Raw genomic sequence first — 23,314 nt, 5'->3', positions numbered from 1 at the left:
GAGAGCTCTCTGATTCAGTGATATATTTCTCAATAATGCTTTATAATTCCTCTTATTGAAGTGTTACAATTACTATATGTAGCTTATGACTGAAAACTCTAATTTTATTTATCTGGAGACAACCACCTCCTTCTGAACAGGGTTGTGGAGCTTTTTCCATGGACCTCAAGGAGAATATTAAGATGATGACACTGAAATTGTTCTTTAAATTGTAGTGTTTAACAAACCAGTTTAACATCCAATATGGCAATCTAGTTTCAGGTTAATTGTAAAAGTCTAAAAAGTGAAGTTAGGAAAGTGTTCATTGTAGAAAAAGTCGCTATAAAAAGAAAAAGCCTCCAAAGACTTTTACTGTTTGGGGGCTCTTCTCTACAGTTATCTGAAGGTTGATCTCTAATTGCAAGGCAAAGCTTAGCCTCTTAATAAGTGTGAATTAATAGCTTATGAAACTTTTGCAAAAAACTAGTTTTATGTCATTTGCGTTAAACACAAGAAGACTGTGAAACTGATTTTTAGCAAATTGAGAACAGATGAGTTGGCAGAACTTAGTATGGGTTTGCAGTTCAAACAGTGGAGCTAACTTTGTGAATGGAAATTTAAGTAAGTGAATACAGCTGTGTAAGTATACAGATGCTGAGGTTTGGGAGGGGCCTGGTTTCAGGATTGAAAAGCTAGGAAGTATTTTATATTGTTTCTCTTGACACTGCTTTCAGTGTAACTTTTAGGAGCTATGAAATTTACATACACCAGCTGGAAGAAAGTCCTCAAAGGGATCCCTTCCGGCTACTTCCGTGATATACTGAAAGTGTGACCTCCCTGGGAAATCATTCTTTTCTTGTATGATGCTGGCAGCACTTAGACAGCTGGAGTAGTACTCATCATTTTAATTCGTGCAAACGCAGATCAGCCAAACAATAATATTTGAAAACAAGCTCATAAGGACTCTGTTATATTTTAAATGGGCTTCTTATTTCTTCTTTTGAAGAGTGAATATTTTATGCTGAATTTTTCTTGCTGTAGTAGTTTGAGAAATAGTTTTATATCTTGAAAACCTCCAAATCTTACAAGTTTCCTTTAGAATAAAGTGAATTAGAGCTTATTATACCAAACAACGTTCTAAATATATTTTAAATATATAATCTTAAAGGTCTAATGGCATCCATTACCGATAGTTCTCAGCTTCCAAGCTTCAGCAGATGGCACTCAGAGCTTCCCAGGACATACACAACATCATATTTGCAGAGTGTCTTAAAAACTACAAGTAAAGGGACTTAGAGGCACATAAACCTTTGGTGAATTGCCAAGGTTTTTTAGGTAAATGGAATTGATATTATGGCTAGTGTACACAAGTGTAACTATGCATATACTGTAACATGAAGTTCAGTGTAAATGACTTGGTTGTCTAGGTTTGGTTGGGGTTTTTTTTTGTCTTGTGGTGGGTTTGTTTGGTTTTGGTTTTTTGTTTGTTTGTTTGTTTGGTGTTTTGTTTTTTGTTTTATTTTTAGTATTTCAGTGGATTCCATTATGTTTCCAGGAGCAGTTATGGGACATATAAAATATATGCTCGCTTTTGATTTACTTCTGCTTTTTTTTTCTTTCCCTCTGTGCTTCTGCAGTTGAACTCTGGTAGGTTGGTCCATCCGGGTCAAGAAGCAGAGCTTTGGCTGGCTAGTTACCCTTGTGATGTTACAGTTTCCTTCTGTAAGCAGGGAAGGATTTGTTTCCCTCCTCCATAACTCTGTTATGACTCTTCTCAAGCAAGACTAAGATTTGGCTGGTTAATAAGAACTTGGCTTTTTTTTTTTTCCTCCTAGCTAACTTTTTTTTTTTTTACATAAAATATTCCAGAAATATACTACCATAAGAGCTCTAAAATACATCGAAATCTGGCACTGCTAAGCCATTTCTGCTGCTCCTCTAACATGCTGTCTTGAGACAGTCATTTCAGTGTTCAGACCTCGCGTTTTCTGGCATTGTGGAGCTCTGTCTGGGCCGATTCAGAGACAGTAAAATGAGAATCCTTCCTTTCCCTGCCGCTCCTCTCATCAGGACTGCACAAAGCTTGAAGCATTTTAAAAACAGAAAACTCTGGTGCTGCTTTATTAAAATGCCTTTCTGGAGAAAGACGAATGAGACTGGACTAGAATCTCCTTTCCAGCTGCTTGCGTTGGAAGCAATGAAACAGCATGGCAGATGGTAACATCCCCTTCCTCCCCTTCCCTGTTTATGTAACTCTGTAACTGAACAACTGTGAGAAGCTGCCTAAGTACATAGAAGTTAAATAACATCGTAAATCTCCAACTCCTCTCAAGCCCATTCAGCATGCTCTGTCACACACAGCATATTGTAGTTTATCTCCTGGTAGGCATCACCTGTCAGCACTTCACACACCATCTGAGCAGTGCCAGGAGCCTGTGACTTGTGTTAAAGTCAGAGCAGGAGAGTTTAAAATTACAAGCAAGCTGATTAATGGAATAATAGTTTATTCTAGCTATATCTCCTTTTTTTTAACTTTTATAATTTTTTTCCTTCCATAAGTCTGTCCCAGGTAGTTGTGTGTTATGAACAATAACAATACCCAGTGAGCTGCCACACTGAAAGTGCTAGGAAATTAAATTCTCGAAATTGCCATGGAACTGGTAATGAGGCAGGTAGCAGGGCAGACTTCTCATGCGCTGCCACTAATGTGCCCTGCCTGGCTGATTGGAAGGATACGAGCTCCATTCTAACTGTCTCACCTTTGTAGCTCTGATCTGCAGACCCCAAAGAGTAGGTTCTGGTGATTTCAGTGGGTTACAAGGTCTGGCACACGATAGTGGCACCTGCTAATGCCACGGATGAAGGTACCTGGTGTCACTGATTCAGCCAAAAAGTGGGTGTGGGAAACCTTGCAGAAGTCATTTAGACTGAACAGGCTCTAATACTCATACCTAAGCCATCATTCAAGTGAAATGTTGCATTTCCACCAGCACTCTATCCCAGACACTTATTAAATGGTGTGCAATGAATTTCGCTTTAATTGAAATTGTTTACTTAATTTTTTATAATATTAATGTATTAATATCTTATAACTAACACCCCCCATATAACTATATATTTTCAAAGCCAGAAGCCCCACATATCTTCTGAAACACCAATTTAATTTGCTTTTATGCTGTCTGCTCTTGTAACTGCTCTGCTTTCAGTACAATTTGGTGGATTCCTCCTTAAAGAGGGACAGATCCTAAATTGTCCACAAGCCTAAATTTTTGAAAAGGCTAGAGCATTTATGCTTCAGAATTATCTGGCACACATAGCTTTACTATCTGATGTGAGTTGAGACAGGCTTTTTTTTCTGAGTCCAGACATCTCTCCCTGCCAGTACAGGAGAGTAGTTATGGCTCCCCTCTTACTCCGCCTAAGAGACCTAAGAGAAAGCTTCCTCCTAAGAGGAGACAGGAAAGACCAGTTGCAGCTCCAAAGAAAAGAAGAAAAGTACATAGAGTGGATCAATATTCTACGGAAACTCGTCGGAAGAAAGTAAGTTCCAAAAATTTATGATAGAAGTGCCACTTTTTAGGCACTGCGTTGTCTTTATTTTTTTCAACATGGGAGTTCATTCCATGCTTCAGGTTGGGATTTTGCAGCCAAAACTTTTCTAAATGTACTGAAGGACCCAAAGGAAAGCAGCCAAACCAGACCAAACCTTCTGGGAGCTATGTTTTTCTTATTTCAGACTGTTTGCATTAGGGAGAGTTGTCTTTATAATCCCTTAATATTTTTAAATCCAGCCATCAGCTGGAGGCAATGTCAGATAAATCCCCAGGAAGACAATTCCACTGTTGCTAACCCTTCTGAACTATTACTAGTTCTGCGATAGGCTGTAGACTCCTTAACTCCCACCTCATAGGAGCATAGTGATTATTCAAGATTTTATGTCTAATCATGATGGTTGTGGAAAATGTGACTCATAAAATCTAAAAGGAAAAGAACATTTGTTTTAAAAATGTACATTTTAAAGACATTTTGTGACTTTGGAGGGTAAGGGATTCTTGATTACATGATTTCTGAATGCTGTATTTGCAATAGAGATGGCGCACTACTCTATTTTCACAAGGAAAACATCAAATAGAAATTGCTTTATTAAGAAATGCAAGTGGATGAAAAGGGTATTCCTTAGTGTACGATCTTTCTCCACCTGGCACTAACCAACACACTAGGAGGGGTTATACACTGCTTCAGTATTATTTTCATTTCAGAAATTTAACTAAATAATTAAAAAACTCTTAAACAACCTACATATTTCTCCTTTAAGCTTGAAACAAAAGCCTTGACACTCCACAGTATACTACAAGAAGTTTTAAGCGTTCTTCTCAGTATCTTTTTTTGTGGCGATGTTTTCACAGTGCTACCAACTCTTTATTGTAGCATCGTCTTAGAGATCCATACATCTTGAAAGCTAAAATATTTCTGTACAGTCTTCCAAAGCCTTGATATTAACATATCAGCTGAAGAAGGATCCAAGAGTTCTATTTGTTTGCCAGTAACTTTTTGAAAGCTACATCTGCAAAAGAATGTGAGCTGTAAGAGGAGATCAAGTTGCTGAAGAGAGTAGCTAAACAAAATTACCTTCACTTGAAATCTCTGTAATTATTATTGCTCTGGTTTTTTATCATTATTATTTCTAAAAGAAGCCTCAAGCCTGCTGAAAAAAGTAAACAATGATAGAAAATCCATCTGGTACCGATCTCTTCACTCTTGTGACCAATGACAGGACTGGAGGAAATGGCATGGGGCTGAGTCAGGGGAGGTTTAGGTTGGATGTTAGGGAAAGGGTCTTCACCCAGAGAGTGGTTGAGCACAGGAAGAGACTCCCCAGGGAAGTGGTCACTGCACCAAGCCTGACAGAGTTCAGGGAGCATTTGGACAATGCTTTTGGGCACATAGCGGGATTCTTGGGGTGTCCTGTGCAGGGCCAGGAGGTGGACTCAGTGATCCTGATAGGTGCCTTCCAGCTCAGTATATTTGATGATTCTATGGATTTCCAGCTTTCTTGAATAAGCTTTGAATTCTGAGTAAACGTTTTATTTTCTTACATGACTGACATTGTATAAATAGTTTCATAAAAATGGAATTCCCATTTGTTGAAGAAGTTTTTTTATTTGAGAGTGGAAGAATGCTGAAATAGACAATTTTCTTTTTTTCTGAACTTGAATGTTCCAAAGTTTTTACTAAAGTGACTACTTAGGCCTTCCTCAATTAAAATATTTCAAAATTTCACCCTTTGACTGAACTGCTTCCATATGTTGCAGAAACTGTTCCTTCTGTTCCCCACCATAATTCCTTCTCTCATAAGTCACTTCTCTGTGTATTTATAGTGCCACATGGGAGTTGATATTTCCTATCTCATCTTATAACCTATCAGACTCGTTTAAAATGTATCTCTTAATGACTCAGGCAGAGGGAGAATTTCTGAACCATATCTTTCTGGGTCACACTAACATGGTGTTTATTTTGGAAAATTCTGCCAAAATCTACGTTTTTTCTCATCCACAATTTGTTATAATTCTTTTTGTCACTGGGAGGACTTTTTATTATGGATACTTGGATCAGCCAAATCAAACAGACAAATGAGGAAGAAGTTGCCATATTGTGACAACAAATGTTTTCTTCTCAAAATCAAAACAAAATCTGAGTCTTCTGCCTAAAAATCTGACTTTTCCCTCCTCTGTGCCATCTGGTAAAAAATATTTGATTTTCTTAAAGCTGAAAACACAGTCCTGTATCCTGCTGTTTTCTGGGTTTTTTCTTAATGAAAAAGAAACTTAAATGAAGAAATCACAGTATTGTATCTGTGTCCTCTGGGGCCTGCTGACGATTTGGCCAGAACTGTCATTTGAGCTGTTGGAAACTCTTGGCTTTGAAGCTGAAGAATGTTCCCTCTGAGCCCCATGTGCTACTCAAGTGACGTGCATGTTGTCGTCTAAGTATCAGATGTCCTTTGAAGTGAATTTCATTAAGTGACTTGGCATGTGAATCCCAAGTCCAAAGTTTCATTTCATGTTTGTGCTTTGACTAAACCATTCACATAAAATAGCCTTTTAAAAATACTGTTCTTTATTTATAAGAAGCAAACTGAACCCCAAAGTCATGTGTGCTTTCCTGCTCTCTATACATGGTTTTACCAACTGTACACATGTTCACTGGACGCCCAGGATCAGCCATAAAGATCTTCTGCTGTCTTGTGTCATCATCTCAGCAGGGCTTTCTCATGATGAAATCGTGCTGCAGATATGCAAAAGGAAATGGTATGATAGTTGTGGGTGCAACAGCTCAGCCAAGGCTTTCCCTCTTGACCTGGATGGTTACTCCTACCAGAGTTTTGCCAAAGGACCACCATTGTAGTAGTAGGAACATCACAATGACAGAATTAACTCTTTTTTTCTTTCTGCATATTTATACAGATGATGGTGAATCCTCTGAGAGAGATTGACAAGACAGTAGGACAACTAATGGATGGTCTGAAACAGCTGAAACTACATCGATGTGTCAATGTCATATTTGTTGGAGATCATGGTAAGTTTTAAACTATAATATTTATCAGTTAATAAATGCTTAAGCAATGTAGGTGTAGATATAATAAGTGAAATGAAAGTTCTGTTTAAAATATTTTTGTGCTGGGTTTTTTTCTGGTAGTTTAACATGCCCAAATGAGGCAGTTGGTGTGGACTGACCACTCAGCTCACCTGTTAATTGTCATTGGAGGACTTTTATAACAGTGATCTGGATATTTACATCTTCACTTAAAGCTTTTTAAATCTTGGCATTTCTGATATCACATCCAAGTGCAGCTCTTCTTGCATGTTTTGGAAGGCTATAATGTGCCTAGAGTAATCTTTCTGTCAGTTTTTATGGAAGGAAAACATTTAAAAGCCCTGTTCTCTTGTACATGAGGAGAGAAGTAGGACTTTAGATTAAGGAATTTCCATGGCAATTAGGGGGTCAAATTATCCAACCAGGAGAAAGACTGGAATATCTTTAGGAGACCGTGTTCAGCTTGGATGGAAAAGTTATCAAAATAATGGAGAAAGGAAGTAAAAAGATGTTTCATGGTCAGATGGAGAGCCACCTAAAAGAGGAGATATTATTTAGTAGGTCTCATTCTCTCAGACATCAGAAGAAACTTTACAATATAAGAAGTAGTAAATATAAGCAAAGGCAAAAAGAAAAAGAATTTTATTATAGAAAAACGCAACCATATTTGAGAGAAATCTGATTTTATATAACTTTTTTAGCGATGCCACCAAAGGTCCTGTTCTGTTTAGATCTCTGTTCATGAAAATCTCACAAGAACCACTAATATCAGCAATAAAATGGCATATGCCTCCTTTCCGGCTGTGGGGAGAGAAGGGCAAGGGGTGGGAAGGATTTCCAGAGATGGCAGTTTTGTGTTGAGAACCTTCTGTGTCTGGCAATACATTCCTCCCCGCCACAAATGGCGGCAAGAGAAAATTGTTTATCTGCAGCTGCCTTAGAACAGACCACCAACAGACAATACCTTTTGTGTATTTCTCTTAAAATCGTTTGTTTAAAAAGAAATAATCCCCAAACTAGTACACTAAACTAGAAACAGACTTTGATTTTTCCACGAGTTTAATTTGGAGTTGTGTTAGTGCACACATGGTATATGTGGTGACTGTTTCTACAACTCTGAGACTGGTATTTCTCTTGTTTAAGCAAGTGCTAAGATCACTCCCAGTTTGACTCCTACCAGTGCATTATGTTGGAATTAGATGGCTGTAAAGAACAAGATTAGTCATCCAAAATAATATATAGGGTGTTTGGGGTCTTTTTTTTTTTTTTTTTGCTGTTCTGGAAAATGTGGTTTTTTTCAGGCTGGATAAATTTTGCATTTTCCTTCTGCAGGAATGGAAGACACTACTTGTGAAAGAACTGAATTTTTAAGCAACTATCTGACTAATGTGGATGACATCATTTTGTTGCCTGGATCTTTAGGGCGAATTCGCCCTAGGCCTAGCAATAACCTAAAATGTAAGTTTAATCATTTCTCCTATACCCTGAAAACTAGACTTCATTCCTTCCTTGGACTGATGTTATCCAAAGGGTGTAAATTTGCAGTGTGTTGGCAGGAATTTTAGAGAGAATCCCACTGCTCACCAGCTGCTTCCTCCCTTCCCAGTCTGTAGTTCACAGACACCACAGTGGTACAGCTACCAAGTGGATGGCTGAAATGTTCTGGGTTAAACCCCACTCTTTTATATCAAGGAGGAGTGGGAACTCCAAGCCAGCTTCATGTGCCAGCTTATGTGTCCTTGTGAGTTTATTCATGCACTTTTCCCCTCTGTCAACAGAAAATGGACTTAGAAGATCTGAGCGCTGCACAGATTGGATATAAAAAAAAGCATCTCATACATTTTGAGCTAATAGAAAAAAAAGTGAATTGTTAATTTTGAATTCAGTAGTTTTATCAAACTTTTGGCATAGATGAGAAGCAGTGTGAGTTGCTGAACAGCAACAGACTGGAGATGTTGAGGGATATAAGGAAGATTTAGAGTATGCATTCAGGGCCAATGTTGACAGTAAAACTTGTTTTCTAGAAACATGCTTTTAGAAATTCACCCTGACTTAGTCTTTGAGATTAATTGATTTTTGATTAGTTCACTCAAGGCTCAGGCAGGAATCCTCTGGTTAAGCTAACACTGTGATTTCAAACCTTACAGACCCAGCTGCCCTCTGCTGCTCCTGAGGAATACCACCAGGGCAACAGTACTAGGACAGGGCTTGTGCCAGCACCATTGCTGCTGTGGCTCAATGTACCAGGGCAAAATTGGCTTTGCCAGCAGTTTAAACTACCATGCAAACTCATAAACTAACCATAAGTACCTGTCTTTTGCAGTATAGCTACAAGAGTGACAACTTTTGATAGAGGGGAAGATCAGATAGTTGGGACAGCCACCACAGTCCCTTCAAAACACTTCAGATATGTTTTGGTTGAGGACAAATTTCACAGAAAAGTTGATCTTTGAAGATTAAATACCTTTAGAATAGTAGCAGAAATCATAAGAATGTGGTAAAACTTTCTTAGATAGTGATTTATGTATGCATTTATTTTACTGTAAACTTATTTACCTGAGTATTTATGCTCGAGGAATACATGATGAATGTGGAAAGACCTGTTGAAAATAGTGCACATGTTGTTCAAACTTACCATAAAGACTGAATTCCTACACTTCACAGTCTACTGAAAACAAATTACAGTTCTGATAAGTCTTATAAAGATCTTTCAATCTTGAATTCCTAAACTGCTGAGAAAAATAAGTTTTCCTTCGAGGGTGAATGGCAATATCTTTCAGAAAGATCAGCTTGTCTCACTGACCTCTGAGTCACACCACTGGTTTTCCCGCAATAGCATTTTCCTCTTTTGGCCTCTGTCCACAGCTTCCTAGTTTGAATATTCGCAATTGCTTGTAAATCAGCTGTTTGAACACAGAACAAAGAAGCATGTTTCTTAGCTTTAGAACTGGGGTTTATCCCCCTAAATGGCACACTGCTGACTTTTTTATTCCTCCTACATTTTCCTGATCCATAATACTGTCTCAGTACTGCAAACACACCTTTGCAATGAAAAAACCTGTAGCTTGTGTTTTGAGGTTCAGTAGAGCCCATTCCAAGCTCGGCAAGATCATGCCTTAAGCAACCACAACATTAGTAGTTAAACAAGAGTTTCACACTTCCTAAGATTTTCTTTTAGTCTTTTTTTTTTTCTCTAAGAAGCAAAAAATACTTTCTCCCACTCTGCAGAAGAAAACAGTATGTACTGTTGCCAGATTTGGGCTTTCTGTGTCTTTCATGTCCCTTTAATTAGTCCAAAGACTTATCCAGAATATTTTACTTTGACTTTTCACTTACTTAGCAGTAGCCTATGAAATTGGTCAAATGTTAAAAGTGACCAAAAAATGCAACATATTTATCTTACTGCTTCTAACAGAGTGCATTGTTGCATTCAAATGTGCTTTGACAATTTTTCTTGGAAAGTAATTGTGTTTGAGGATAATTTTTTATTTTAAAGAACAACAGAGGTCTTGAAAGTATGTGTTTTCAGAAAATAGAATAAGTATTAAGCTAAGGTCCAGTCTTAAAGCAGTGAGAACACTACTAAGCAACTACATATCACTGAGCCATCACATGGCATGTGCAGGGCAGCCAGGGATCAGGCCCACCCAGCATGTGTTTAGGAAAGGCAAGTCCTGCTTGACCAACCAGATCTCCTACTATGACAAGGTGACCTGCTTAGTGGATGAGGGAAAGGCTGTGGATGTTTTCTAACTGGACTTTATCAAACCTTTGATACTGCCTCCCACATCATTCTCTTGAGAAACTGGAAGCCCATGGCTTGGACAGATGCGCCTTCAGTAGGTTAAAAACTGGCTAGATGGCTGGGCCCAGAGTGTTCCCCAGGGCTCAGTATTTGGGCTAGTTCTGTTTAATACCTTTTATTGATGATCTGGATGAGGGGGATCAAGGGAACCCTCATTCAGTTTGCAGACAACATCAGTCTGGGTGGGAGTGTTGATCTGCCAGAGGATAGGAGGGCCCTACAGAGAGATCGGGACAGGCTGGATCAATGGGCTGAGGCCAACGGTGTGAGGTTCTACAAGGACAGGTGCCAGGTCCTGCAGTGTGGTCACAACAACCTGAGGCAGTGCTATAGGCTTGGGGAACAGTAGCTGGAAAGTGGTTCAGTGGGAAAGGACCTGTGGGCGTTGGTCAACAGCAGCTGAACATGAAGCAGGTGCCCAGGTGGCCAAGCAGTCCAATGGCATTCTGGCCTGTATCAGAAACAGTGTGACCAGCAGGACCTGGGCAGTGATTGTGCCCCTGTACTCGGCACCGGTGAGGCTGCGCCTCAAATCCTGTGTTCAGGTTTGGACTCCTCACTACAAGAAAGACATTGAGGAGTTGGAGCACATCCAGAGAAGGGCAACGAAACTCATGAAGGGTCTGGAGCAAAAGCCTTAAGAGGAGTAGCTGAGGGAGCTGGGGGTGTTCAGCCTGGACAAGAGGAGATTCAGGAGAAATATCGCTCTCTACAACTATCTGAAAGGAGGTGGTAGCCAGGTGGAGATCGGTCTCTTCTCCCAGGTAACAAGTGACAGGACAAGAGGAAATAGCCTCAAGTTGCACCAGGGAAGGTTTAGATTGTATATTAGGAAAACTTTCTTTACAGAAAGGGTTGTCAAGCATTGGAACTGGCTGCCCGGGGATGTGGTGGAGTCACCATCCCTGGAGGTATTTAAAAGACATGTAGATGTTGCACTTAAGAACACAGATTAGTGGTGGACTTGGCAGTGCAGAGTTAATGGTTGGACTTGATCTTAAAGGTCTTTTCCAACCTAAACAATTCGATGATATATACAGAATACTTTTAGTAAAGATCAGTGAACTATTAGAAAGTATGCTTATGTAAATCTTGTGTTTTCTTCTATGAGTTTTTAATCTTTTATATTTTTTTTTCCTTTGCTTAACAGATGACCCTAAAGTGATTGTTGCCAACCTTACAGTAAGTACTTAGGACTGGGAGGTATCTGTCTGTATTGCCCTGTTCACATCTTGATTTGTGGCATTATTCAGCTTTCTCTGTTCATTCTTCAGGCAGGAAAACAAATGATTATCATGAATAAGAATGTTAAATGGTTCCCTTCATGAGTACACATTAATGTTTGTCATACATTCCACTGTTTGCTGCTATAATAGCTTCTTTAACCTTTTTGGGCAGCACAGACACAGAATCTCCTGGAGCATCTTTACTCCCTGAATTGGGTCTGTTTATTTATTGCTTCAGAAATAGAAAGTAACCTTTTAGAGTAAATATTTTACTAGCACTTTGAAGATGCTGAAAAAGTGCATTTGATAGTCTTCAACTTCCCTAGCTTTTAATTAAAGAAAAGTGTTTAAAATAAAAATAAAACAACCCCAAATTTTGTAACCAGATGGCTTTAAATCTATCTCATGCAGATAAGGTATATTTTTGAGCATTCAGGTTTCCTCTGAAACTTAAACTTTGATCCAGTTAGAATAAAATTCTTCATCTGTGAGCTTCATCTGTGATGTTTTGGATGATGCTTCCAATAGGAGTGTCACAGGAATGAAGATTTTCAAATATATCTTTGAATGACTCCCAAGTCCTTGGATGTAAGTAAATACTGCACAGAAATGACTGGCCTACATACTCTAGATGTACACTTTGTTTTCAAGACACCACCAGTGTTACAACCTTAACAACTTGATTTCTGTAGTTGAAGGTTTTATGTATGCCTTAAGCTACTGATGGTGTGTCATTTGTAACCATTTATATTTCAGTGTAGAAAGCCAGACCAGCACTTCAAGCCTTACTTGAAACAGCACTTGCCCAAACGCTTGCACTACGCTTACAACCGAAGAATTGAGGATGTTCATTTACTGGTGGATCGCAAATGGCATGTAGCAAGGTAAACCCTTGCTTTTGCTTCCTTCCTGATTTTCAGTCTTCTTCTCTGAGGAAAAGGGATTGCCCTGTCTCTTGGCATCCTGCTCCTGTACCTGTACCCTGTGCGGAAGAGGAGTTTCTAACTCCTGGTGAGGTTCAATAAATTTGAGGCGGGAAGATGTGGTTCAGAACACAAAATAATTTAAAGTTTCAGAAAATCAGTCACTGGATAGAGGGTAAAAACCCATACTGATTTCCTTTAGCAACTTTGTGGGTTTTTGACTGAAGAGTTCAACTGGGGAGTGGGGAATGTGGGAGGAAGAGGCAGGCTTACGTGGTGAGGGGATGTTAAGGAACAAGAGTCTGAGTGGATGCAGTAGGTGAATGGAAAGAAAATGGAGATATTGACAGAATAGATGAATGCCTGAGAACATGTGGAAGGCTATGACAGGGTGGCCATCAAAGTGCTGTGCTGGCAATGTATTGTGTTTCAAATCCACGAAAGCCAGGATGCTTTAGCTCAGAGAAAACCCTGATTTGGGTTGCTCTTCCCCGTATGAATTTTCACTTATAAAATATGGGCAATTTTTAACACTTTTAACATGAATTTTAAATATTAAATATTCATTTTAATTTTTAATATTGTAATATTTTATAATTTTTAAGCTAAAAATTGAGTGAGGAAAACCAAGTTGGCGGATATCTAGAGTGAAGAGGAGAGGAGTGTCCTTTGTCTGTGAACTGTGCACAGCTTTCTGTTTTAATATTCTTTTGACACATGTTGTGTATTACAGTATGAAAATGGTTGAGTCTTTATGCATGAAGCTGACTCAATGGTTCGTGGAGGATGACACAGCTTTTGGCTCATGCTAGTCTGTTACGAGTTTAAATTATGGTAGGGTTTTTTGCCCATATAGGTGCCAGGCAAACATGTAGTGTGTTGTAAGTGCCTTTTGACATCTGTGCTTATCTTTCCACGAATTATGCAAGGATCACTCTGCTGAAATAGTGAATGAGAAACCCCAGTTACTTTCTAGTGTAGCTCCACTGGCTGGCTGGCTGCCCTGTGCAGTTTCTGTGGCAGGGGTTCATGTACATTTCAAGGAATCACACTCTGAATTTTAGACCTATAGAAGTTTCAGGTTTAAGAATTTTGCTGGAACTGATGGGATTGGCCAGGGTCATTTACATTCAGCAGTTTCCTATTAATTGCATTAGACTTTCTTTGGTTTATTTATTACTTTTCAGAAATCTCATCCACCAATAATTCATTTGTTAATGTAACTGTAATTCATTATATGTTCACAGCCAGGAAAATGGTAGTCATAGATCTGATTGCTGTAACTCCAGTAATTTGCAAGGCCAAAATCAAACTTTGGTTGAGCATTATTTTATTGCAGATAAAGAAATTAATTTGTAGGATTAGCTGGTCCACTGCATGTATTGCCTGCACATGTCCCTATAAAACTATAAAAAAGTACTCTGAAACAAGCTGGTAAGTATAATTCCTATGACACAATACTTATTTTTCCACTTATTTTTTAAAAAACCCACCTTAGTAACAAGCTGATAATTAGCATTCCTATAATACAGCACTTATTATCTCAACTATTTGTCTTCATGAAAATCTTTCTCTTGTCCTTTCAGCTTTGTTTCTGCTCCCCATTTTTGTTTATTGAAAGCAAATAGGAGAAAGCATTTTATAGCATTATATGACATTTGCAGCATTGTAACATCACAAATGAGCTTTAGAGAAGCCTCTGTTGGTCTTTTGAGGATTGGAATAGTATGGTCCGACACCTCCAGTCTGCAGGAGGTTTTGTGACATGAGAAAGTCAGAGAAAATAATAGACACTAAGGTTTTTATCAATGATAAGAGCTGTCTCTTAGTTTTGCACCCTCTTAGAGTGGGAGCAGAGGGAGAAACCCTGGACATGCTGGATAAGCCTGCAGTCTCCACTACTGCTATTCAAGAAAACTAAACAATGCACTGCCCTGTAGCATTATGCTTCCTGCCTCCAAAGTGTATCATCAGGTCAGCCACCTTTTGAGGAAATTTTCTAATGCTTTTTCAATTTAGGAAAGCTGTGGACGTTTACAAGAAACCAACAGGAAAATGTTTCTTCCATGGAGACCATGGCTATGACAACAAGATAAACAGCATGCAGGTATGAGCAACACAGTAACCTTTGTGGGAGGGTCTTTGAAGGCAGAAGAAATTGAAGCTCTCTGCAACGAAAATACTCAGTGAAAAACCCCTACATTTTAATGCTCTTCTTCTCTCTTTTTTTTTTTTTTTTTTAAGACTGTCTTTATAGGTTATGGCCCCACCTTCAAATACAAGACCAAAGTACCTCCTTTTGAAAACATTGAACTTTACAACGTCATGTGTGGTAAGCTGCCTGCCTGAGAACTTGCAAAAGCAGCAAGCTGTTTTGGCCAGGAGGGCTTCATTTAGGCATCTGTGAGCTCATGCCCTGAGTCCTTCCCAGTGTTCTTTTCCTAGTTCCCCTTTCCCAAGTACTCACCAGGTGGGCTGAAGGCACTTCTCAGGGGCCTCAGTTTGTTCTACTTTAGCAGCTGGCCAATAAAGAGGATTTTGATGTGTGTAGCTTGACAGAGATCAAATGGACACCACTAAAATGTGTGGTGTCCACACCTCAGCAGTCTAGGAAGGAGGTTTCTATTCAGAGACTTCTTCTGCACCTGTATGTGTCATACAGTAGCTCAGGTTCATCACTTAGTTTTCTATGGGATCTTCTGTATGATTCTGTTTCTTGAATTTGTACTGAAGCCATGAAGAAGAATCTGATGATGTATGCAGATATTCATTAGGATCTTTAATACTGATTTTTCAGCACAATTAAACTTTCAAAGTGTAACTCACAATAAAACTTTCATGGTGTTTCAAAGGTGTAATTTTTTCCCCCCAAACTACCTAAGAGGTAGTTATCCCTTATTTATAAATCACTGTGTTGCAGATGTTTGGTGTAAGGTCAGCATATTGACTATAGAGTTTGCACTGTAAGCTGAAGGAGTAGTTACAATAAAACTGTTTTCCAGTGTCTTGATGCAAATTAACCTTCTTGTCATAAAGGCAACAATACTATTCATGTGGCATCTGAAATTTTATTGTTTGGACAAAAGATCAGTATTTTTATTACAGTAAAAGTTTTCATTAACGTGCTGTGGGTGTAAACAGTATTACTAATAAATGTCTCGGCTCGGTAGAGTTGTTGCGAACACATATTTGAAATCTAACCATCATTCATATTTCTTTGATGATTTCATAGATCTGCTTGGATTAAAGCCTGCTCCCAATAATGGCACTCATGGAAGTTTAAATCACCTTCTGAGAGCCAATGTTTATAAACCAACTGTGCCGGATGAAGTTGCTAAACCACTGTATCCTGTAGCCCTACCTTCTGCATCAGATTTTGATATAGGATGTACATGTGATGACAAGGTAAGTGTTTAGGATCTGTGGAAGCTTCCACTATTAGCATTAATTTCTAATAAATTTGTAGCCATTTTATTTGTTTTGAGAGAGTTTGATCTATAAGAATTCCCCATATCCTTCCTCTGAAGTGTTTCTGTCCTTTTGGAACAATTATGGCTTTTTGTAAAAGAGGAGACAAGAAAATCATCAGTTTCTTACAGCACTAGCTTTGTTTTGCTAGATGCCTAGTAAAACAAGATGTCAGAATGCTCCAGTGATCCTAATCTTGTTCCTTTTTTCTGTTCTTGAGAAGAACAAATTGGATGAACTCAACAAGCGCTTTCACGTCAAGGGAACAGAAGGTAAGAGCCTGGTGCCTCAGTCAATAAAATCTACCTCTGGTTTTTTTTGAAAATCACTTTGTGTCATTAATAACAGAGCAACTGGTTTGGTTTAGTTAATGTGTAGTAAACTGTCTTTTCAAGTAACTGTCAAAATAGCACACAGACATTCATGAGATACGTGGGCAAGATGAAGTGCTGCTCACATGAGGAAGTTCACACTATCTTTTGTTGTTACCAGGACTAAAGTATCATTCACAGTGATAAAAATTTTAGTTCTTCCATTCCACTACTTTTAGAAGTTTTAAGCTCAGATGTGGAAGCAGAGACATGAGGAAAGGAGAGGGTGCACGAGGCAGTACTCCATTCAACCACAAGCTATAAATGGGGAAAAAACCATAGACCACATCTGCATGCTGTTTTATCAGTGTTGTTCAGGTTTAGGTTTCACAGCTGCTTTGACAATATCTGGCTAGGTCTCTAGTGCTTGTTTCTTAGGGTGCAGTTTACCCAGTGAAACAAGTGTTTAGAGATACTCAGCTCAATTCCGTCCCTCTTCAGTGTTCAAGTCAATGTTACTCCCAGGAGAAAGCATCCCCTGCTCTCCCTGCTCCTCATTCCTGCACCCTCCCTGCCGTAGTCCAGCACTGATTTCCATGTGGCTGCACCCTCAGATGCACCAGGACTGTGGTGAAGATTAAAGGGCAGCAACAGGAGCAGAGAGAAGGGGATGAGAACTGCTGACAGAAAGGCAAATCAAGGCAGAGCTTCTCACAGCTGTGATCCAGTTCAGCATAACAATTCACAGCATTTCCCTTACCACAACAATGGTCCAAATTAGCAAACTCTGAAGCTTTGAGTTTAGACGTGAATTTTTGAGGTACCTCAAATTGATTAAGGAGATTTGCTTTGATTCCCTTAAGAAGGTATTTTTTCAGTTTTTCTGTTGTGAACAGTCAATGCGGCCTATCCTTTAGTTTCTAAAGGTGAAGTTATTCATCTTATGTGAGTTAAATTGCCTTTCTGCAGCTTTCATCTTGTTAAACTGATTTTTCCAATTAATGAAGGGCTCCTCCTTGCCGTGGCAATTTCTGGCATCAGGAAAAAACACTCTTGTCATTGTAGTCTGGGGTATCTCAACATCTCTGTTTTGGATTATGGTTTCGATGCTTCCTCACTGTAGTAATATAAAAATAGTATTTTTAGTGTATTTTAAGATGTAAGCATTTAAACCAATTACACTTGGCTTGTCAGTTTGCTGCTAAGTGTGGAATGATGAGCCCCTTATTTAAACAACAAGGAATTTTGCTAGGTATAAGTTATTTTGTTTTACTTCATTACAGGCTGTAGCACCTGTTCACAGACCTTCCTGCATTTATTTGTTAATTCCCGTCTCCCACACAGTGCACTGTGTTGTTATTCACATGCAGAAGAAAAAGATGACTTCAGCTTCTTTTGAATAAAGCAAGTTTATCATCTCTATCCTTAGACTAGGCTTTCCTACTTTTTTTCTTGTGCCCTGTGAAAACATCCTCTGTTTGGACTCAAACACTAATAAAACATGCCCTTTTCTTTCAGGTTAAATGCCTTTCTGTAAACTGTGTTAGGCTGCTTTCCTTGTTTCTAGGTTTTAATTTCTAAAAGTAAGCCAAGTGTTTTTGCCAAAAGGTTATCAAAATCAATGAACTGTACAGGGCAGTGCAAGATTAGCCAGGAAATTTATTTTTCTTCTATCTCATTCAGTGTTTTTATCTGTTTATAAGCAAGCTTGTCAGAGTTATCTAAGGACATTTAACTGTAACTTATCACCGAGACAGAAGAAAAGCAAGTTTTACAGAGCTGGAGACGTCTTTGTAGCCAAAGTTAGGAAAAAGGCTTTTTTTCTTTCTTTGTTTTTTTTGATATTACTAACAAAAAATAGCACACCAGTCTTCAGAACAAAATCTGTATCAGCCAAGGGTAAAAAAACCTATTCTTTTAGTGAGTGATGACTTCTGCCTCCCTTTTGAGAGGGACTTTACAAAAAAACATAGGAAAGAGAGAAAGTCCAGAGAGGAATGGCAGGACTGCTAGAATAGGGACTGATGTAAAGCTACAAAAAAAAAGTGGTTATCACCTCATGTGACTGAGATATGGACACAGGGATCCTTGAGGAGTCTCCTGTGTTTGGATGCCTCTCTTCATGCTATGACCCCATCAAGCTTTCAAGGTTACAATGGAATTTTAATCTCAAAGGGGGTTGTGAGCCTGGAATGAGGATCCCAAGTAGAACTGTTGAAGAGCTGCTGCTCTGCCTGTTGCAAGATTTTCTTAGCAGTTATTCAGGGTCAGTATATCCCATTAATGATGACTGAAAAATCAACATGTGATACAAAGCTGACCCCCCTCCTTTTTTTTTTTCATCTTTAATTTTTTCAGTAATAAATGTAAATGTAATTTCTTCTGATCTGCAGATAAGCATCTTTTATATGGGCGCCCTGCAGTACTGTACCGCACAAAATACAATATCTTGCATCACCATGACTTTGAAAGTGGCTACAGTGAAACATTCCTGATGCCTCTGTGGACATCCTACACTATTTCCAAACAGGTTAGTGCTCTCATTCCTCTTGAAAAAATGCTTAAAAATCCTGGGGAAATTTCTTTGGTACCTGTGTTCTTGAAGTCATAAAATTCCCTTTCCCCAGGAAGATTTTCCACCAGAAATTATGTCAAGTACCATTGCAAACAATGCCCAAATTCTTTTTTCCTTCATGAGGGAGGAAATTTAAGGCAGAAGGGTTGTATATTTCTGTTCCTATTTTAATTTTAAAGTTTTTTTCAATGGGGGTTTGTTTTATTATGAGTGACTTCATTTGAATTATTTCCCATGGTGACTTCTGCTACCTGAAGAAGGGGCTCTGCAGCAAATGCAGGAGCATGATTTGGTTGTACAGTTAGGTGGTTTATTTTACTGCACACAAGGCCTTCCATATAGGCTGTCGAATGTATGAAATAGTTTTCTTTTATCTATGAAAGCTGAAATTACCCTTTTTGTTGTTTCTGTCTGTGTTCCTCAATGCAGGCAGAGGTATCAGGTGTCCCAGAGCACCTGTCCAGCTGTGTGAGGCCTGACCTGCGCATTTCTCCAGGAAATAGCCAGAGCTGTGCAGCCTACAGGGGCGACAAACAGCTCTCCTATGGCTTCCTTTTCCCTCCTCGTAAGTTTTGATAGCTTTTAATACCTAAAGATTTTGTAATTTTCCTTTTTTGTTAGGGAATGTGAACATATTCCAGGCACACCCCCCAGATATAAACAGACTAATTTTGAATTCAAACAGCAGTAAGCTAAACATGTTTTTAATTTATAAATCCAAATTAGACTGCTGCATACTCTAAAAATTTCTGCCATCCTCTAGAAATAGTGCTAGTAGAGACCCTGTGTAAATGAGTGTCCTGGATTCTCCTGGAGCAGTTGTCTTGGAGCAGGGATCTTCTGGGACTAGTAAATATTCAAGGGACAGAACTGTCTCACAGCTGTGAACTTCATTGCTCTGCCTTTCTCACTCAGTGGCTGAAATATTTCATGGTGGATTTCTGAAACTGAATTACTGGTGAGAGACTTGCTCAGAACTAGAAGATAATCTCACACTCCTCACTTGCCCTGAAATTGTTGGCCTCTTTTTAAAAGCTTGCAAAGCAGATCTCTGACTTTTGAGACAGCAATATAAAGCTATATAAAAATATTGTGAACTGGTTGACAGTTGAAGCAAAAGATAGAATCCTTCCTTTCCATGTTCAGCTGCCACATTAAAGACAAATTTTGTGTATTTAGTGTGCGCTTCTGAATATAGCACTCAGATTTGCTGTTTAGATTACAGTATTCCTGGTAGTTAATCTCTGAAGCCATTTTCAAAACATTTTTATATTCTTTGAAATTCTTATATTTCATCTTATTAATATTTTGCTGTTTCACCGTTTTCAGAATTAAGTTCCTCTGCAGAAGCAAAATATGATGCTTTTCTAATAACAAATATCATTCCAATGTATCCTGCCTTCAAAAGTAAGTGCCCTTTCCATGACTATACTTCTCTTTCCCAACAAGCATTTTTTTACTGTTTGTTGGATTACGGAACAAATGTGGTTTTTTTACTGTGTGTTGGATTACGGGAGAAGTTTAGAAAATAAAGTTCAGTTACCTGTAGCCAGCAGATAATATATGTGGGCACCTCTATAGTTTTAGGTATGGGCAGGCAAAATACTGCAAGAAAGGCTGAAGTCTTAAGAAAGATTTATTTTCCTTGGTACTGGGCTAAGGTAAGAGCATAGACAGGTCAGCAACTTTGCTTTATGACACAGTAATTCACTTTCTGTAAGACCATTGAGATTCTCTTGTCTGCAGCCCAAGCTAGTGGAGAACATACTTAGGCAACGTTTTTACGTCTCAACTGGAGCCTGAGAGCGTGCACAAGCCTGGGAGCCCTTAGCATGTTGTTGTAGGTCAGGAACAAGTGATTACATTTCATTTTTCTCTCCATGCCCTTAAAGGGAGACGGAACATATTGATTATCTATAAAGAAAAAAAGAAAAGAAAACAAATTTATGGAAAATGAGGAATGATTTAAACCTGGCTGAAACTTTCAGTGCTTCAGGGATATAGTATTAACATTTCTTTTGTCTGCACATCCGTTTTCTCTCTAGTTTTGCCAAGAGGTAGAAAAGCCATCAGGCTATTCTGGTGGCATTTTTGGCTTGGCAGGGATTGAGAAGCCTTGGAAGAATCTCAAGAGCCTGTTCTTGTGAGATTTCCAATTCAGATTTGAGGCCAGAGAGGTTTGGATAAACATCAAAGCCTATGGGAGTCGTCTTCTTTTTAGCCAGGAAAGAGTGTTTTTAACAGAAAAACCTCTGAGTAGGAACAAGTGGTGATGTTTGCTGGAAGTTTGAGCAAAGGCACTTAACTGATTAGAGAGTGCAAAATTATTGGGGATTTCCCACACTTAAATCACTTCATAAAAATGTTCTTTATGCTAATGTTAATCTAAGAAATTCAGCTGAAATTCTAATCACAGGAGAACAACCCACCTCTACCAGCTCTAGCCTTCCTCTTCATCACAAGTGGGTGAAGGATTCCTTGAGAAAATATGCTGGCATTAATGTGATTCCTGAGGAATTAAAAACAACTACATGTGTGCAGGTTGCAATGCTGGGAGCCAAGTATAAGCTTATTATATGGACCTTTTTCCACAACAGGGAAAATACGAGGTGGCAGTTTTATGCTGTGCTGGCTTTGGTGGCAGTGCTGGCTGCAGAGGCCCCCTCCTCTTCTTTGTTTTTTTTAATTCACCGTCCCATCCCACCCCCATGAGCAATAATTCTGTGTCTATCTTTTCCATAGTGAGACTGGCTTGAGCAGCTCCTGCTTTGCTGGAGCTACAAGAATGATGCCCCTGGGCTGCCCCCCCATTGCCCTGGCATTGCTCTCTGTGTGGTTGCACTGGGAACTGGAGCAGGGAACTGATTTAGCTACAAAATTTGAGGCAGTGGGAGGGAGGGCGAGTCTTTCCTTTTTGAACTGTTTTCATTGTTAAGGCATATGCATTGGAGGAATGAGCAGCTAGAGGAGTGGTACTGCCAAGTGGTTACTGCAGCTGAGGTTCTTGTTAGACCATTGCTGGGGGTGGCCCTGTGCATCAGCCTCAGCAGGGATTGCATGTGGCACTGGGCAGGCTTAGGCCAAGGTGTACTGGTGAGCTTTCTGAGGCTGGCATTGCCATCAGCGCCAGGGAACCATGGACTTGACCGTCTGTGCTGGCAAGACAAGAGTTAAACTTTTGCAAGTCTGAGGAAGTTTTGTTTACACACACTTCTGTTAGTTAAAATAAAAAGGGAAAAAAGAACAAAAAGAATGATGTAACTGGGGATTCCAGTGTGTTTCCCATCCTAACTTGTCAAGGTTGAGGAGGGCATGGTGGGAGAAAGTGTTTCATGCTCTTCCCAAAGGTTGCTATAAGAAGATGCTATGCTTTTTGCATTCTTGATGGCACCTAATTTAAAACTTCAACATTTTGCATTCAATGAGAATTTAACTGGATGACTATGACCTTTGTGCTTCCCTTTTTTTAAACTGTTTGGGGTTTGCATTTAATCACGGTGCTGTATTATTTTTAAAATTAAAAAAAACCAAACCAAAACAAAAAAGCACCACAGCACTGTTCTCCAGAATTAGATAAGAAAGACAAAGGCAATGTTCAGGGACATCAAAAGCATGTGAATAGCTGTTTCTACAGCTTGGTGAAGGAACAGCAGAATCTCTATTGCAAGGCCTGTGGCAATGCCAGCCTGGAAGTGGTACCGTGCCTTTCGTTTATCACTGGTTGAGCGAAAAAAAATCAGCAGAGAACAAAAGTCTGAATAGGCTTTATTGACAAAACAGAATGAAGTTGCAGTAACTCTGTAATGTTTGGTCTTTGATTTCCCCTACAGTTGTGTGAATGATGTCCACTGGATTTTTATCTTCAGGAAAGAAAAACTGTTTATAATCTTGAGATGTTTTGACTTATCCAAATTTGAGTGTGTTGAGGATTTTTTTTACTTGTTTGTTTGATTGATTTTGTTTGGGTTTTTTACCCACAGAGGTATGGAACTATTTCCAAAGGGTTTTGGTGAAGAGATATGCCACTGAACGAAATGGAGTCAATGTTATAAGTGGACCAATCTTTGACTATGACTATGATGGTTTACATGACACACCTGACAAAATAAAACAGTAAGAGTTTGTCTTTAAATTGATTTGCTGTTGCTTCTCTTAATGGTGACTTTATCTTAAACAATTCATTACCTGCACATAATTTGATTTTTGGGAGGAAATTTGATTTTCTAGCTCTTTCTAAAATTATTGCTCGTTAAAACTAAATGCCCAAGTAGGTAGGACAGTGGTAAAAATAAGGAAATGGCAATTCAACAGTTAACTCTTCACCTTGACTTTGAAATTAAGTGTTCATCCTTGAGAGGAAGCTGAATTATGTTCCAAATTGTTTGTTTTCTCTTAAATTCTCCAGAACTTAAGAGCAGCACTATCGAATTACA

At 38.9% G+C, this 23,314-nt stretch overlaps 1 protein-coding gene across 1 annotated transcript in view; it reads left to right on the top strand.

The window, feature by feature from the left end:
• Nucleotides 1-23,314, top strand: part of ENPP2 (ectonucleotide pyrophosphatase/phosphodiesterase 2) — a 73,385-nt gene that overhangs the window by 44,399 nt on the left and 5,672 nt on the right. The window contains 13 exon segments of the mRNA XM_017826398.1: nt 3,367-3,519; nt 6,444-6,555; nt 7,906-8,031; nt 11,529-11,560; nt 12,361-12,488; nt 14,547-14,634; nt 14,772-14,859; nt 15,760-15,932; nt 16,216-16,267; nt 18,700-18,836; nt 19,311-19,446; nt 20,211-20,288; nt 22,862-22,994. Of these exon segments, the coding sequence (XP_017681887.1) occupies nt 3,367-3,519; nt 6,444-6,555; nt 7,906-8,031; nt 11,529-11,560; nt 12,361-12,488; nt 14,547-14,634; nt 14,772-14,859; nt 15,760-15,932; nt 16,216-16,267; nt 18,700-18,836; nt 19,311-19,446; nt 20,211-20,288; nt 22,862-22,994 (1,436 nt within the window).

This window comes from Lepidothrix coronata, unplaced genomic scaffold (assembly GCF_001604755.1).
Source record: "Lepidothrix coronata isolate B3197 unplaced genomic scaffold, Lepidothrix_coronata-1.0 Scaffold126, whole genome shotgun sequence".
Classification (NCBI taxonomy): domain Eukaryota; kingdom Metazoa; phylum Chordata; class Aves; order Passeriformes; family Pipridae; genus Lepidothrix; species Lepidothrix coronata.
The sequence above is the reverse complement of the archived record's forward strand: the minus strand, read 5'-3'. Positions and strand labels throughout refer to the sequence as shown.